The 16630-nt window shown below is 44.5% G+C and overlaps 1 protein-coding gene across 12 annotated transcripts in view; it reads right to left on the reverse strand.

Moving 5' to 3' along the window:
* The window catches only part of ADGRG2 (adhesion G protein-coupled receptor G2), a 136944-nt gene that overhangs the window by 20261 nt on the left and 100053 nt on the right, over nucleotides 1-16630 (reverse strand). For all 12 annotated transcript variants that reach the window (XM_055106772.2, XM_055106773.2, XM_024927213.4 and 9 more), the window contains 7 exons: nucleotides 14645-14684; nucleotides 14152-14189; nucleotides 11845-11939; nucleotides 10340-10406; nucleotides 4414-4802; nucleotides 1348-1513; nucleotides 368-524 (listed from right to left, as the gene is read on the reverse strand). In XM_055106772.2, the coding sequence (XP_054962747.1) occupies nucleotides 368-524; nucleotides 1348-1513; nucleotides 4414-4802; nucleotides 10340-10406; nucleotides 11845-11939; nucleotides 14152-14189; nucleotides 14645-14684 (952 nt within the window). The remainder of the gene's footprint in view (nucleotides 1-367; nucleotides 525-1347; nucleotides 1514-4413; nucleotides 4803-10339; nucleotides 10407-11844; nucleotides 11940-14151; nucleotides 14190-14644; nucleotides 14685-16630) is intronic.

Below are 16630 nucleotides of genomic sequence, written 5' to 3' on the forward strand. Positions count from 1 at the left end.
CCTCTGCCTCCCGAGTTCAAGCAATTCTCCTGCCTCAGCCTCCTGAGTAGTTGGGATTACAAGTGGATGCCACCACGCCTGGCTAATTTTTGTATTTTTAGTAGAGATGGGGTTTCACCATGTTGTCCAGGCTGGTCTTGAACTCCCGACCTCCAGTGATCCACTTGCCTTGGCCTCCCAAAGTGCTGGGATTACAGGTGTGAGCCATGGCACCCGGCTTGATTCTATGGTGCCTCACTGTTCTAGATGCCAAATATTTTGAATATCACCCCTGACTATAAGCAGTAATTGCCTCAATCATGAAATACAATGGGGACTACAATCACACACAAGAGAATGTTTTTTTCTGCCATCAATTATGATGTACCTGAAGATTTGCAGGGTCTTGGGCCACAAAGGTAGTTGTGTTGAAACTACTGGCATTCACTCTGATCACAGCCAGAGCCAAAGAAGGGGAGGTTAGACTTATAGTCGTGTTTGAAAAGTTCAGCTGTAGGCCAATGTCATCCACTACTTTCAGCAATCTGTAAAGAAAGGTTGGCAGTTTATTATTTATTTATTTATTTATTTTGAGACGGAGTCTCGCTCTGTTGCCAGGCTGGGGTGCAGTGGCGTGATCTCGGCTCACTGCAACCTCTGCCTCCTGGGTTCAAGCAATTCTACTACCTCAGCCTCTCAAGTAGCTGGGACTACAGATGCACACCACCACACCCAGCTAATTTTTTGTATTTTAGTAGAGACGGGGTTTCACCATGTTGGCCAGGATGGTCTCGATCTCCTGACCTCGTGATCCACACGCCTCGGCCTCCCAAAATGTTGGGATTACAGGCGTGAGCCATAGCGCCCGGCCTTGTTTTTGTTTTTGTTTTTGTTTTTTTGAGACAGAGTCTCACTCTGCCTCCCAGGCTGGAGTGGTGCCATCTTGGCTCACTGCAACCTCCACCTCCTGGGTTCAAGTGATTCTCCTGCCTCAGCCTCCTGAGTAGCTGGGACTACAGGCACGCATCACCATGCCTGGCTAATCTTTGTATTTTTAGTAGAGACAGGGTTTCACCATGTTAGCCAGGCTGGTCTCAAACCCCTGACCTCAAGCGATCCGCCCACCTCAGCCTCCCAGAGTGGTGGGATTATAGGCGTGAGCCACAATGTCTGGCCTCAAGGTTGGTAGTGTAGATTTGGCAGTCCCATCTGTCTCCTCATTCTAAGCAGAATATAGAGTAGCAACCTGAGAAACCATGATGTACCTGGTACTTGGGAGTAAAAGACTTGGTGATATTAATCATGTGAGCAGCATCTTTATCTTTGGAGGGTCCCCTCTTACCACCACTTCAGTTTGCTAAGTCGTACCTTTGAGCCAGAGGGGCCAGCATGTCGGGCGGGGAATGAAGGAGTCTGCTGACTTGGTTGATCATTTCTCCTGCGAGGTTAGGCTCCAGGCTGCCCAAGGACAGAGCCTTCTCCATCTGCAACACTTGGTTCTCAAGATCAGAAATACTGCTGGTGTTGACGATGTCTATATCAAAGAGCCAAATCGTGTTATGAACACACGATGGAACACCCACTAATAAAGATAAACGTACATAGACCCTGTGATATGGCAAACTCACTCCTGGGTATTTGCCCCAGATAAATACGGACATATGTCTCAGGAAGACTTGTTCATGAATGTTTATAGTGGCCTTTTTCATAATAGTCCCAAACTAGAAACAACCCGAATGTCCATCAACTGGAGAATGGATCAATAAACTATGGTACCTCCATACAGTGAAATATTATTCAGCAATAAAAAGGAATTAACTCTAAATACACGCAATGGCATGGGTGGATCTCCAGTTTTCCAATACATTATGCTAAGTGAAAGAAGCCAAACTCAGAAGGCCACATACTAAGTGAGTCTCTTCATATGATATTCTAGAAATATCCAAAAACCTGTATGGAAACAGATCAGTGGTGGCCAGGGGCTGGGGGTGAGGGGATAGGTTTTGACTTCGAAGGGACACAAGGGAACTTTGGGAGTAGTGGGAAACTTAGTATCTTGATTATGATGGTGGTTACGTGACTGTGGGTGTTTCTAGCTGCACAGAACTGCAAAAATTTGATTTATCCATAAAATTGGATACATTTTACTGTATGCAAATTTTACTTCAATAAATCTAACTAAAAAATATAAAGCACATCAGTGTATTTAGTATATACTCATATAAGCACAAGTATACTTGTATTTAATTTGTATCATGTGTACAGGATTTTATGTGGATTGCTGGAAGCTCTTTTGTGAAAAAGAGAATATTATGGGCTGGGCACCGTGGCTCGCGCCTCTAATCCCAGCACTTTGGGAGGCTGAGGCAGGTGGATCACCTGAGGTCAGGAGTTCTAGACCAGCCTGGCCAACATGGGGGAACCCTGTCTCTACTAAAAATATTTAAAAAATTAGCCAGGTGTGGTGGCATGTGCCTGTAGTCCCAGTTACTCAGGAGGCTGAGGCACAAGAATCACTTGAACCCAGGAGGCAGAGGTTGCGGTGAGCCGAAATTGCGCCACTGCACTCCAGCCTGGGTGACAGAGTGAGACTCTCTCTCTCTCTCAAAACAAAAAAGAATATTATGAAAGCTGGACTATCACCTGTAAGTCTGATTTTTAATAGGGAAACAATGATACAAACCTGTCTTTAACAACAGACAACTCTTAATTTCACCACTTAACATCCTATTATTTTGCCTATTCCCGTCAAATCTTTACGCATGTGTATTTACACTGTTATAAACATGGTGTGCAAACTATTTGTTGTTGGGCTATTTTCACCTCACATCAAGACTTGAAAATGCCCCCAAGTTTCTGTATATTTCTGTTTCTGTTCTAATGACTTACATGGTCGCATAATAGTCATTGTGTTACAGTAGCATATCTTATTTAATCATTCCTGTCTTCTGCAACCATTACGTTTATTCTAATTTTTAGCTCCTGGGTAACACCTCAATCTGTATCTTTTATGAATATGTCACTTTGCTTCTTGTTGCCCCAGGAATACATAGGCACCAGAGGCCACCTTGATAGTGTTTTGTGTAGCCTGTTAGGCTGAGTCTAGGGATCACTGGGAATTAGCTTTGGGAAGGTGGGCATCTTAGGCCCATGCTAATGAACTTCAATTTTACTTTATTCTTCATCAGCCATTGGACCTTCCTTTGACTACAGCCCCAATGCTTTTCTAATTTGGCTGAAAATATTTACATTTATAAAAAATTATTGGCTGGGCACAATGGTTCACACCTATAATCCCAATGCTTTGGGAGGTTGAGGTGGGAGGATCACTTGAGCCCAGGAGTTTAAAACCAGCCTAGGCAACATAGCAAGACCCCAAAGCTACCAAAAAAAAAAAAAAAAGAAACAATTTAAAAAACTTTATTGAAGAGAGAGCAGTGCAAATTTGAAGAAATATGAAGTCATTTGGCAGAAGCTCCTTATCTCTTGGTGATGCTGGCACCAGGGTGGAGGAGGTGGGTACCAAAATCAATCTAATGTCACCAAAAACTTGGCTTTGCCTCCCCCATCCTCCAAATTCTAGAGGAAGACCTGCCTCTTACTCATGGAACTGGAACTTCAGTGTATCCAGATTTCTCTCAGCTTCTTTCCCTCTTGCCTTTATCTCTGTACCACTAAGCCCACTTTGGACCCTGGAGGCCTTGGCGGTTTCCACAGCATTCTCACGTACACCTTCATTCTCAGCCTCATGCAGTTAGTGTGATGATTTTGATCCTCGCATAGAACAGGCGGAGGCAGGAGGAGCTTGTTCCAGATTACACTGTCTGCGAGGGCCCGTGCGGACCCAAGCCTGGGTCTTCACAGTGTTTCTCCCCTCCTACCACTACCTTGGCTCAGTCCCAGCTGTGTCACTCTGTGACTGACTGATTTTCAGACCTGCCAATTTTTTCTTTTGTCTTCTAAGCTGAGCTGCTATGTTTAATAGATCAAAAGTTTACTCTTCAGGGTGTTGAAAACAGTGTTCCAACCAACTTTTGTAGGAGAAAGAAACCTAGAAAATCTCCAACTCCATCAAATGAGATCTGTGCTTGCCCTTTAGAGCTATTTCTCCATTATCTTGGTCAAAACAACGGAACTCAGCCACAGCCAAGAAGCAAAGTGACAACTGCATGAAAGATACCGATACCTGGGAGCTAAAAAGTAGAATAAACTTAATGGTTTCAGAAGAGAGGAATGATTAAATTAGATATTGATTAAATTAGATGTGCCACCTCAACACAATGACTCTTATGCAACCATGTAAGTCATTAGAACGTTAGAATCCCGAAAGGAAAGCTCTAGAAATCAAGCGAACATCATACAAAGAAAGGCTCAACATGGTCTTATCATAGATGTCTTGATTGGCAGATTGGCCGCTGTTCAAGTGACATTTACCTGTCTGGACAGGAGGTGCGCTGGTAGTGTTGACATTCACAGGGGCAGACACGGTGGGAGAGGAAAATGAGGCTTTCACAGGAGGTGGGGTGCCGGAGACATGGGTTTGGGGCATAGGGGAAGAGATCGTTTCAGACTGTGGGGGCATGTCAATGGCAGGGCTGGAAGCTATGGGAGCTGAAGGCTGGGGTGAAAGGGGTTGAATCTCCCCTATTGGAGAGGGAACATTGTGGGTCACAGGTGAATAATCTGGAGGCTCAGCAAAAGAGGTAGCTTTGGGGACCTGGGAAAGCACAGTGGCCCGAGGCACCACTGGGATGGATTGGCTGGAAGAAAATGGTGGGCCACGTGGATGGTCAGCAAGACAGACAATGGGATCCTGCAGGTCACTAAAGGAACAAATCAGAGAGATACATGTGAGACACGAATGAGCTACAGAGGGGGCAAGTCTTTCCCCTCTGGCAATCATCTGACACCGTCAAGTTGACGTAGTTACATCAGGGACATGACACTTCCAGCCTCTGCCATTTCACACCCTCTGTGCACCTGCCACTATCCCCCAGCCCCTGCCCACTTCTACCACCTACTTCCTGGGAGAGGAATGGGCAAGGAGAGATGCTCTTCTGTGACTCCCCAGTTCACTGCTGCTCTGTGGCTCTGTGTCTCATGGTCACTCAATTGAGGGAATCTTCTCTGTGCTCCCGGGTGAGGGGAACTGCGAAATGTCTCGTGACCCAACTGGTTTTCATATACTAGGAATCTGTCTTAATCAACTTTACACTGCTATAGCCTGGCATAGTGGTAGCTGACCCATGGTAACTGACCAAGAAATGTTGGTTGAATGAAAACAATGAATCAAGCTGGGGCAAAAGAGGTGGTCTACAGCAGCTGTGTCTTCAAGGTTCCTTTAGCTCAGTGGTTCTCAACCTTGGCTGTGCATAAGAACTACCCAGAACATTTTTTTTTTTGAGACAGTCTCACTCGTCACCCAGGCTGGGGTGCAGTGGCGTGATTTTGGGTCACTGCAACCTCCGCCTCCTGGGTTCAAGTGATTCTCTTGCCTCAGCCTCCCGAGTAGCTGGGACTACAGGCACCTGCCACCATGCCCGGCTACTTTTTGTATTTTTAGTAGAGATGGGGTTTTGCTATGTTGGCCAGGCTGGTCTCGAACTCCTGACCTCCGGTGATCTGCCCGCCTCAGCCTCCCAAAGTGCTGGGACTACAGGCGTGAGCCACTGTGCCTGGCCCAGAACACTTTTTAAAACATATGTGTATATAGATTTCTGTGGCCCACTCCTCTGTGTTTGATTCAGCTGGTCTTGGGATGGGGCATATGTATTTTCTAAACTCTCTGGTGATTTTCATGGGCATCAAAGGTGGAGAAGTCCTCACCTACTCTCTGGCACAAGATCCATCAGTCTTGAGAGATCTAGGGAGGAACAACTAGAGGAGGAGCAACAAATTATTACCCAGGGAATATTTACTCAAGGAAGCCTCTGATCGATCTAGTGTCAGATGGAGACTTAGAACACCAACAAGAATGTGTTCTTAGAGCTTCTCTAGGGTGAGAAGAGGGAGGAATATTAGGTCAAGGGGCCTAAAGCAAGTCACATCTATAAAAAGAAAAGCCTGCTTGGTCCAGTCTGGCTGGTCACTTGGCCACAGGCCTCCCTGCATCCCCTGAGGTTCGGGGCAGTGAGGATAAAGGGTGTCAGACAGTCAGAAACGTCATGAGTCAAAAAGCCTAGACTTGGCTGGGCACGGTGGCTCACGCCTGTAATCCCAACACTTTGGGAGACCGAAGCAGTGGATCACCTGTGGTCAGGAGTTTGCGACCAGCCTGGCCAACATGGCGAAACCCTGTCTCTACTAAAAATACAAAAATTAGCCAGGCGTGGTGGCGGGTGCCTATAATCCCAGCTACTCGGGAGGCTGAGGCAGGGGAATCACTTGAACCCGGGTAGCGGAGGTTGCAGTGAGCCAAGATTGTACCACTGCACTCCAGTCTGGGTGCAAGAGCAAAACTCTGTCTCAGAAACAAACAAACAAACGAACAAACAACCTTCACTAGGGCTCCAGCTTTCACTACTCCTGTGGACAATTTACCCAACATCTCTCAGGCTCCATTCCCTAAACTGTACACTGTAGCAACCCACCTGGCCAAGTTGGGGTAAAGGTGCTTTGCAAAGTATACATTAAATTTTCTTCAGCTTATCTGGGGGCCTGCAGAAGGCCCCGTTCACTGGGCTCAACTGTGAAGAGGTTGCCTTCTACTCCTGTCATTTATGCTAGTCAGAGCCCTCCATCCACTGTGAGGCACACAGGGAAGCGGCAGAGCAGTGGTGGGCAATGCCAGCAGTACATCTGAACCCCTCAGAGTACCTCGGCACCGATGCCTGGGCTCCCACTCCAAACCAGCTGACCTGGAACCTCTGGCGGTGGGCACAGTGCCCATTTTAATGCATGGCATTTTAATGTGCTTCTTTACTGCGGTGTAGCCTGCATAAAGTGTACTAATCTTAGATTTAGAGCTTGACGAATTTTATATATAATCACCACCTAGATCAAAACAGAGCATTTCCAGCACCCTAGAAGGCCACCTTGACACATCAGTATGTTTTAAAAATACCCCAGGTATTTCTAATGTACAGTTAAACCTAAGAACCAACATATTAGAAAGACCCTGGGTGGGCATCTAATTCTAGCCCAGTGGTTCTCGAACTTGGCTGCACATTAGAACCACCCCACCCAGGAGTTTTTAAAAACTGGGAAGCCCAGGCCACATCCTACACCAGTCTCTGAGGGTGGGAGGCAGGCATCGATGTATTTTTGTTTTTATTTTTTATTATTTATTTATTTATTATTATTATACTTTAAGTTTTAGGGTACATGTGCACAATGTGCAGGTTAGTTACATATGTATACATGTGCCATGCTGGTGCGCTGCACCCACTAACTCGTCATCTAGCATTAGGTATATCTCCCAATGCTATCCCTCCCCCCTCCCCCCACCCATCGATGTATTTTTAAATTCATTCATTCATTCATTCATTCAGAGACAGGGTCTTGCTTTATCACCCAGGCTGGAATGCAGTGACACGATCATGACTCACTGCAGCCTCCACTCCCCAGGCTCAAGTGACCCCTCCTGCCTCAGTCTCCCAAGCAGCTGGGACTACAGGTGTACATCACCCTGCCCGGCTAATTTTTAAAAACTGTTTGTAGAGACAGGGTCTCACTATGTTGCCCTGGCTGGTCACGAACTCCTGGCCTCAAGCAATCCTCCCACCTCGGCCTCCCAAAGTGCTGAGATTACAGGCGTGAGCCACCATGCCCAGCTGCATCAATGTTTTTAAAACGCTCCAGAGGATTTCAACATGCAGCCAGGATTGAGAACCACTAGCACTGCTCTACAGTCTCTATACAGACCCTCGGTGCTCAAAGTGGGGTCCATGAACCAGCAACACTGGCTTCACCTGAGGAGCTTGTCAGAAATGCAGACTTTCAGGCCCAGGCCTTACTGGATCAGAATCTGCATTTTAACAAGATCCTGAGTGATGGATGTGCACGGTGATATTTGAGAAGTGTTGATCCAGTCCATTTCCTAATTTTACAGAGCTCTAACTCACTTCTTCATTTGATCTGAGACGCTGAAGGTAAAAAAGCATCTGCTCTGGAACACGGATACACAGCTAGTTAATGACTGAGCCCTAACGGGACATCAGTTTCACATCCTGACCCCTTTTCTATTCCTGTTTCTTCTTCTTAACCACTAGGGGCAGCCACTAGGGGTCAGTGGGGCTGCGTCAAAAGAGGGATGCTCTTCTGATCCGATCCCAATGCTTCCAGAAACTCTATCCCCAAAATGGGGCTCAATGCTCCAGCTTAATGGGGCATGTGAAGCTGAATGGGGCATGTTACTCTTTACTTTCTATTGCAGAAAATCCTGCTACAAATCCTTAACCAAAGACTTTTACCTGTTCCTCAAGGTCCAACGTTTTAATATTAGTATATCCCAGAAATCTGGCCCACAAAGGGCAGACAGGCTACACTTAGCCTTCTCTTCCCATCTGAGAAGCTACACAGATTTTTTTAAGTCCTTTTTTTCCAAATACAATTTTTATCTGATTGTAGAAGAATATAGAAAATGCTGCAAAGTAAGAAAGAAAAGAAAAAGTAAAAAAAAAAAAAAAAAAAAAACAAACAAAACTCATAATGCCAGCAGGCAGGTCACTCATGGGGAACCACAGTGAACATTTTCATTCCTGTCCTCCCTGTTTTTTTCTATGTATACACCTGTGGTCACATCATGTGTGACTTTCAGAGTCTTTTGCTGTTTTGGAGCACCCATCTCCCAGTTTCCCTCCATTGGAGCAATGATTTTAAGGCATCAATTCTCAACTTTGGTTGCACATTAGAATCGCCAGCAGGGCTTTTATTTTTATTTTTATTTTTATTTTTTTTGAGACAGCGTGTTGCTCTGTCGCCCAGGCTGGAGTGCAGTGGCATGAACATAGCTCACTGCAGCCTTGAGTTCCTGGGCTCAAGTGATTCTCCCACCTCAGACTACAGGCACGTGCCACGATGCCCAGTTTTTTGTTTGTTTGTTTGTTTGTTTTAATTTTTAGTAGAAATGAGATATCACCCAGGCTGATCTTGAACTCTTGAGCTCAAGCAGTTCTCCTACCTGGGCCTTCCAAAGTGCTGAGATTACAGGCGTGAGCTACCTTGCCTGGTCCAGAAGGGCCTTAATGCCTAGGCTATATCCCAGGCCAATTAAATCAGAATCTCTGAGCCTGGTGACTGGGAATCAGTATTTTGTTTTAACTTTTTATTGGAACTAATTTTAGGTTTACAGAAATACTATAAAAACAATACAAACAGCTCTGTATACCTCCCACGCAGCTTGGTCACCCAGTGTTAACATCTAACATCCAGAATTAGACCCAAATGTCTATCAAAATTTAGTATATGACAAAGGTGACATCTCAGATCACTGGGGAAAAGATGAACTTTTTCGTATTTAACTACATAAAATTGTTTCAAAATTTCCATGACAAAAAACATGATAAAGTCAAAAGACAACTAAAATACTGGGAGAAAATATTTGCAACATATACCATAGATATGCATATAAAGAGCTAATATGCACAATATATGAAGTACTTTTTTTTTTTTTTTTTTTGAGACGGAATCTTGCACTTTCACCCAGGCTGGAGAGCAGTGGCGCAACCTCGGCTCACTGCAAGCTCCGCCTCCCAGGTTCATGCCATTCTCCTGCCTCAGCCTCCTGAGTAGCTGGGACTACAGGCACCTGCCACCACGCCCGGCTAATTTTTTTTTGTATTTTTAGTAGAGCTGGGGTTTCACCGTGTTAGCCGGGATGGTCTCGATCTCCTGACCTCGTGATCCGCCCACCTTGGCCTCCCAAAGTGCTGGGATTACAGGCATAAGCCACCGCGCCCGGCTAAAGTACTCTTAAATAATGGATCAGATATCAATTAGAAAAAATACAGAAAAGACATGTACATGTAATTCACAAAAAGATACAAAACAGCCCCCAAATATATGAAAAAATGTTCAGACTCTGCCTTAGTAAGGAAATGTTGATTAAAGTAACACTGAGCTACCATTTCTCACCTATCAGACCGTCAAACATGTTTTTTAAATGACAAAACATTTAGTTGGTGAGTCTTGGGAGTCAGTGTTTTTAATGCTCCCCAGGTGATTCTAATGTGCAGCTAAGATTTCAAACCACTGGTTTAAGGCAGTGGTCCAAGTGGAAACTTCATACTGCAGAAAACTGCATTTTCCCTAAAATTGAAAGCCTTCTTTACTCCCAAAATTCTAAAACTCCTTAGCTAGCATGGTGATTTTTTTTTTTTTTTTTTTTTTAAGGAGAAGGGTCAGCATGTTTGTTACATACCACTGAAGCTTTTCCAACTCTTCTGGGGAGGAAGGGCAGGGTATCCTGACAGAACAGCAGCAGTGTTCTAGGAGAGACAAAAGGAAAAGGAGTAAGAAAAATGCACGGTCAAGAACAAAGCAAGGTGGCAGCTCAGAACCATTAAGTATCACGGTTCCTACACTGCATTTAAAAGAGCAATTGTCTAAAACAGGTGATAAAATAGATTGGACGCCGTTGCATTGACAATTATATACTGTATACATAGTAGTGCTCAAAAATATTTATTGATTTTTGGGGGGTTATATGCATGCAGCACTAATCACTCTTCAGTAACTCCTAAGAGGAATTCACAAGGAAACACATCTTGGAGGACATGATGTTAAGTGAAATAAGCCAGGCACAGAAAGACAAATACCGCATGATCTCACTCAGATGTGGAATCTAAAAAGTCAAACTCATAGAAACAGAGAGTGAAATGCTGTTTACTGGGGGTCAGAGGCAGAGGGACTGGGGAGATGTTGGACAAAGGACACAAAATTTCAGTTACGCAGGAGGAATAAAAGAGATCTATTGTACAACATGATGACTACAATTAATAAGAATGTATTGTATGCTTGAAAAGTGCTTAGAGAGTAGACCTTAAATGTTCTTACCACAAAAAATGATAGGTATGTGAGGTAATGCAAATGTTAAATAGTTGATATAGCCATTCTGCGATGTATATCAAAACATCACATTGTAAACCACAAATATGCACAATTTTTGCTTGTCAATTTAAAAAGTGGACATATCCCAGTAGCAATCCATTGAACATTCCAAAAAGAATTCTCCTTCTCAACAGGGTTTATCATATTATCAAATAAGACATATTAAAACTTTATTAGCGGGGAGGGAGAGCATTAGGACAAACACCTAATGCATGTAGGGCTTAAAACCTAGATGATGGGTTGATAGGTGCAGCAAACCACCACGGCACATGTATACCTATGTAACAAACCTGCACGTTCTGCACATGTATCTCAGAACTTAAAGTAAAATAAAATAAAAAACTTTATTAGCAAGCAGGAAAAATAACCTTCTAGGGCTCTTTAAAAATTGCCCAATGGACAGGTGTGGTGGCTCATGATCCCCAGCACTTTGGGAGGCCGAGGCAGGAGGATCACTTGAGCCGAGGAGTTCAAGAACAACCTGGGAAACATAAGGAGACGTCATCTCTATTAAAAATGTTAAAATTAGCTGGGTGTGGTGGTGCATGCCTGTAGTCCCAGCTACTTGGGAGGCTAAGGTGGGAGAATCACCTGAATCCGGGAAGTGGAGGCTGCAGTGAGCCGTGATTGTGTCACTGAACCTGGTGACAGACTGAGACTCTGCCTCAAAAAAAAAAGAGAGAGAAATTGCCCAAGGACAAAGGAGTCAAAACAGAAAGCTGTAACATATGTAAATTTATTAATTACATTTTCAATTAGAAAAATAACACATTAAAAGCCACATGAAGATTAATGCAGCAATAATAGACAACTTACCCATTGGTCGAATCTTTACTCTTTCCAAAGCAGCTATTACAGCACATGCATTCATTGTATTATTCAGTTTTATTGTGAATGTACAATTTAATGTGCTGTAAGGAGAAATATACATAACCAGAATGTTACTAAATGGGAAACCTACTTACATATTTGTAATTGCTTTTGCAAACTTAGAGTGAGGAAAGGGGACACTGATACTGTTAACTTGTGATGTCACCCCAATAAGCTTGTAAATACCCATTTACCACGGTCTGAATTTTACCCAAAAAGACTTTATATTAAGAGACATTTATGGAGGTTCACATTCACAGAGGTTGCAAACCAGAGACTCTCTGACCACACATAGGTGCTGGCTCATTTTGCCTGTCTACACGATGAACAGGCAGGGGTGAAACTTGGTTGCAGAGACAAGCAAGCACCTTGACACCTTTAATCTCACCCCCAAAACACTAGCTGGCCACTTGCCTGGTGTCCATAAACATCTGAGTTTCCATCATGGGTGCCCTTTCACATACCAGTCTAGATGAACATCAAGATCTTTTTTTCTTTTTTTGTTTTAGATGGAGTCTCGCTCTCTTGCCCAGGTTGGAGTGCAGTGGCATGATCTCAGCTCACTGCAACCTCCCCGCCTCCCAGGTTCAAGCGATTCTCCTCCCTCAGCCTCCTGAGTAGCTGGGATTACAGCCGTGCATCACCACACCCCACTAATTTTTGTATTTTCATTAGAGATGGGGTTTTGCCATGTTGGCCAGTCTAGTCTCAAACACCTGACCTCAGGTGATCTGCCCACCTCAGCCTCCCAAAGTGCTGGGATTACAAGTGTGAGCCACTGCACCCAGCCACATCAAGACCTTTCAAATCCAAAATCTTTCTGGGGCCGGGTGCGGTGGCTCACACCTGTAATCCCAGCACTTCGGAAGGCCGAGGCAGGTGGATCACTTGAGTCCAGGATTTTAAGACCAGCCTGGCCAACATGCTGAAAACCTGTCTCTACTAAAAATACAAAAAGTAGCTGGGTGTGGTGGTGGGTGCCTGTAATCCCAGCTACTCAGGAGGCTGGGGCAGGGAGAATCACTTGAACCTGGGAGGTGGAAGTTGCAGTGAGCCGAGATCGTGCCATTGCACTCCAGCCAGGGCAACAGAGTGAGACTTCATCTCAAAAAAAAAAAAAAATCTTTCTGGGAATTCTATCTAGATTATTAGATAGCTAAGAATTGAAGACATTCTCTCTGTTCTTTCTACTTTAGCCTTGGTTTAGGTGAAAGAAAATTAATGTTGCAATAACGAAAAGAGGTCAGTGAAATGAACTAAATACGTACAGTGGACAGGGAATACAATTTCATTGCCCTTATTTGTACCAATGAATAGTTTAATGAGTAGAAACTCTCATTTTCTAGGACTTTGACTGTCACAGAAGGCTCGGGGTTCAGATACTAAGTGTATTGCCCTGTAAGCCATCGGTTTACACAGCCAGGATAGCCAATGGACAGAATTCAAAATGATAATCTGTGCAACCCCAAATAATTGTTGGACAAGCTGTGATCCACCCCTGTGTGCATGTGCTTCTTAATTTGTTCTTTTCTCTTTAAAAAAATTTTTTTTTCAGACAAAGTCTCACTCTGTCACCCACGCTGGAGGGCAGTGGCGCAATCTCGGCTCACTGCAACCTCTGCCTCCCAGGCTCAAGTGATTCTTGTGCCTCAGCCTCCTGAGTAGCTGGGATTACAGGTGCCCGCCACCATGCCTGGCTAATTTTTGTATTTTTAGTAGAGATGGGGTTTTGCCACGTTGGCCAGGTTGGAATCGAACCCCTGACTTCAAGTGATCTGCCCACCTCGGCCTCCCAAAGTGTTGGGATTACAGGCATGAGCCACCACACCCAGCCATGTTCTTTTCTCTTTCTTTCCAATCTTTTCCTTCCCCCTCTTTCCTTCTTTTCCCAAGCTCCATGTTACATTCCCTCTTTTTGTTCTGGCCTTCACCCTGCCTGGACCACTGGGAGCCATTTCCTGGTTATATTGGTGGCCCTCGGGGCTAAGGACACTGATGACCCTTAGCCTTGTGGAACCGGAGGTAAATGGCCCGATACTACACACTTCTCTGTACTTTGTAAAGAAATGAGAAGATAGATATGACAGAGTGATCAGTGTTTAGAAAAATAAAAATATTTAAATCCAAAATGTCATTAATATGTATTTATTTTAGAGGACCCCCTTTGCATTTGCAATTTAACTAAGACTCCTTCATACTTTATTTCTCATAAATGGAGAAATTATATTTATGAAAGTATTAAAAATGACTGACCTTTGGGCCTCTGCTGTAGCACACATTATAAAGTAAGTCTGAAACAAAACAAAAAACATGTATACATATATATGTTACTTTGGGCAGTTGGAAATATCAGAAAAGAAGACCTAAGGCTAATCACAGAATTTTAGAATCACGAGAGCCCTTAGGGATTGTCCACTTCACATTCCTACCAGATTCCCGGCATATCATCAACGCTCTTCAGGCCATACAATCTCCGTGAGGTCACTATTACACAAGGAAGCTCATTTTCTTGGAGTTTATATTTTAAGAAACTCTTGGTGTTACATGAAGGAAAATCTACCTCCTTGTAATGTCTACCCATTGCTTCTAGTTCTGATTTTTGGAATAAAAAAACTAGTCCATTCATTCTCTTACACAACAAATTTGGGAGAATTTGAATACATATCTCCCAGGAATGCAGAACCCTATGCTTTCCCCCAGGTCATAACAATAATTATAAACAAGCTACAGGGTGCACTATGATTACCTCACTTAGGGTTTGCAGGGTTTTGTTGAGCTCTGAGCGTCTGTAATAAAATGAGAGAAATTGACATTAAGGAGACCATTAGTGATATTAAATTGAAAACATGTTAGATTTTAGCAATTAAATCAAGCACATGGTATATACATTGCTTATGGTGTTCACTTTGAAGAAATAGAGAGTATAATAAGAGAGTCCTATGTGGCAAGAAAATAAATAATTTATATGACAAGGGAAACCAACCAGACAGGAGCTATGTCAGTTCTAGCCAAAAGTGAGTTATAAATTATGATTGGACAATTTTGTTATTCATTAGGCTACTGCAGCCTCAGGCAGCTTCTTCTGGCAGAGGGTCAGAGGGAGAGCTGGCCCCAGGCAAAAATTTTCGAGAGGGGCAGGCCACTCACCCTGGGGACCTTGTGCTTCTGATTTCTTCCTCACCCCGTCTCCCACTGACCTGGTCTGCCCTCTCTGGCCCTCTCCAACGCTGCCTTCCCCTCCTCACAACTCCCCCTTAGGAAATTCTCTCTTTCCTCTCCTCCAATCCCACTCCAACCATGCTTTCATTTCTTCAAAGTGGCAGAGCTTCACATGAAGTTGGGATGAGAGGAATCCAGTTAAAGAATTCATTCTAAGGCGGTAGTTCTCAAACAGGGGAGACTCTGCCCTCCAGGGGATATTTGGCCATGTCTGGAGACATTTTTGGTTGTTACGCTGAGGAGGGTGCTACTGGCATCTGGTAGAGAGAGGCCAGGGATGCTGTTAAACACCTTACAATGCACAGGATACCCCCACAACAAAGAATGATCCAGCCTGCTGGAAGTCAAGAGTGCCAAGGTTGAGAAAACCTGCTCCAAGGAATGGTAGCACCAGGCAAGGTCTGGAAGGAAGAAGGGAAGGACCATGGCAATAGTTGCTAACTCCTCAAGCTGGCAGAAGCCATTCCTCTGTAACTGTGCTCAGAAACCGCCTCCTGGGCTCAAGCGGTCCTCCTGCCTCAGCCTCCTGAGTAGCTGGGACTATAGGCACATACCATCATGCCTGGCTAATTTTTTGTAGAGACCACGTCTCACCATGTTACCCAGGCTGGTCTCAAACTCCTGGGCTCAAGAGATCCACCTGCCTCGGCCTCCCAGAGTGCTGGGATTATAGTCATGAGCCACCATGCCCCACCTACAGGTCACCTTCTTTCTGGGGGTTCCCCTATCCCTCTGCTGCAGTCCGGTTTAATTGCTCCTCCTGCTCTATATTCAGAGACTTAGAACATCCATCCTTTGGTACCCTATACAAGCCACCTTCAGTGCAGGGGTCGCACTGTATTGTTATTTGTTTCATCTTGTGTCTTCCCCACCAGATTCTAGAGCCCTGGTTCTCACAATTAGCCTCATGTTGGAAACATGCCAATGCCTGGGTCTCAGCCCCTAAATACTGATTTGTTATGGAGCATGCCTGGGCACTGGGATTTTTGAAAGCTCCCAGGTGATTTTAATATGCAACCAGGGATGAGAAACATTGCTCTAGACTTGGTTTCCTATCTCAGAGAGTTGGATTTATCCCTGTGGATCCCCAAGGCCGAGCACAAAGTAGGTGTTCAACAAATGCCTGGTGACCTTAAATGAACTCAGTTCTATTTCTAGTCTAGTAATTAAGAGTAATTACAAGTATGCCAAGTTGTATTCTAATTGTAAATTTGTGAGTTAAAAAAAAAAAGTTTTGGCTGGGCACGGTGGTTCATGCCTATAATCCTAGCACTTTGAGAGGCCGAGGTGGGCAGAACACTTGAGGTCAAGAGTTTGAGACCAGCCTGGCCAACATGGCAAAACCCCGTCTCTACTAAAAATACAAAAATTAGCCAGGTGTGGTGCACACGCCTGTAATCCCAGCTACTCGGGAGGCTGAGGCATGAGAATTGCTTGAACCCAGGAAGGTGGAGGTTGCAGTGAGCCGAGGTGGCACCATTGTATTCCAGCCTGGGCAACAAAGTAAGACTCC

This window comes from Pan paniscus, chromosome X, assembly GCF_029289425.2.
Source record: "Pan paniscus chromosome X, NHGRI_mPanPan1-v2.0_pri, whole genome shotgun sequence".
NCBI lineage: Eukaryota > Metazoa > Chordata > Mammalia > Primates > Hominidae > Pan > Pan paniscus.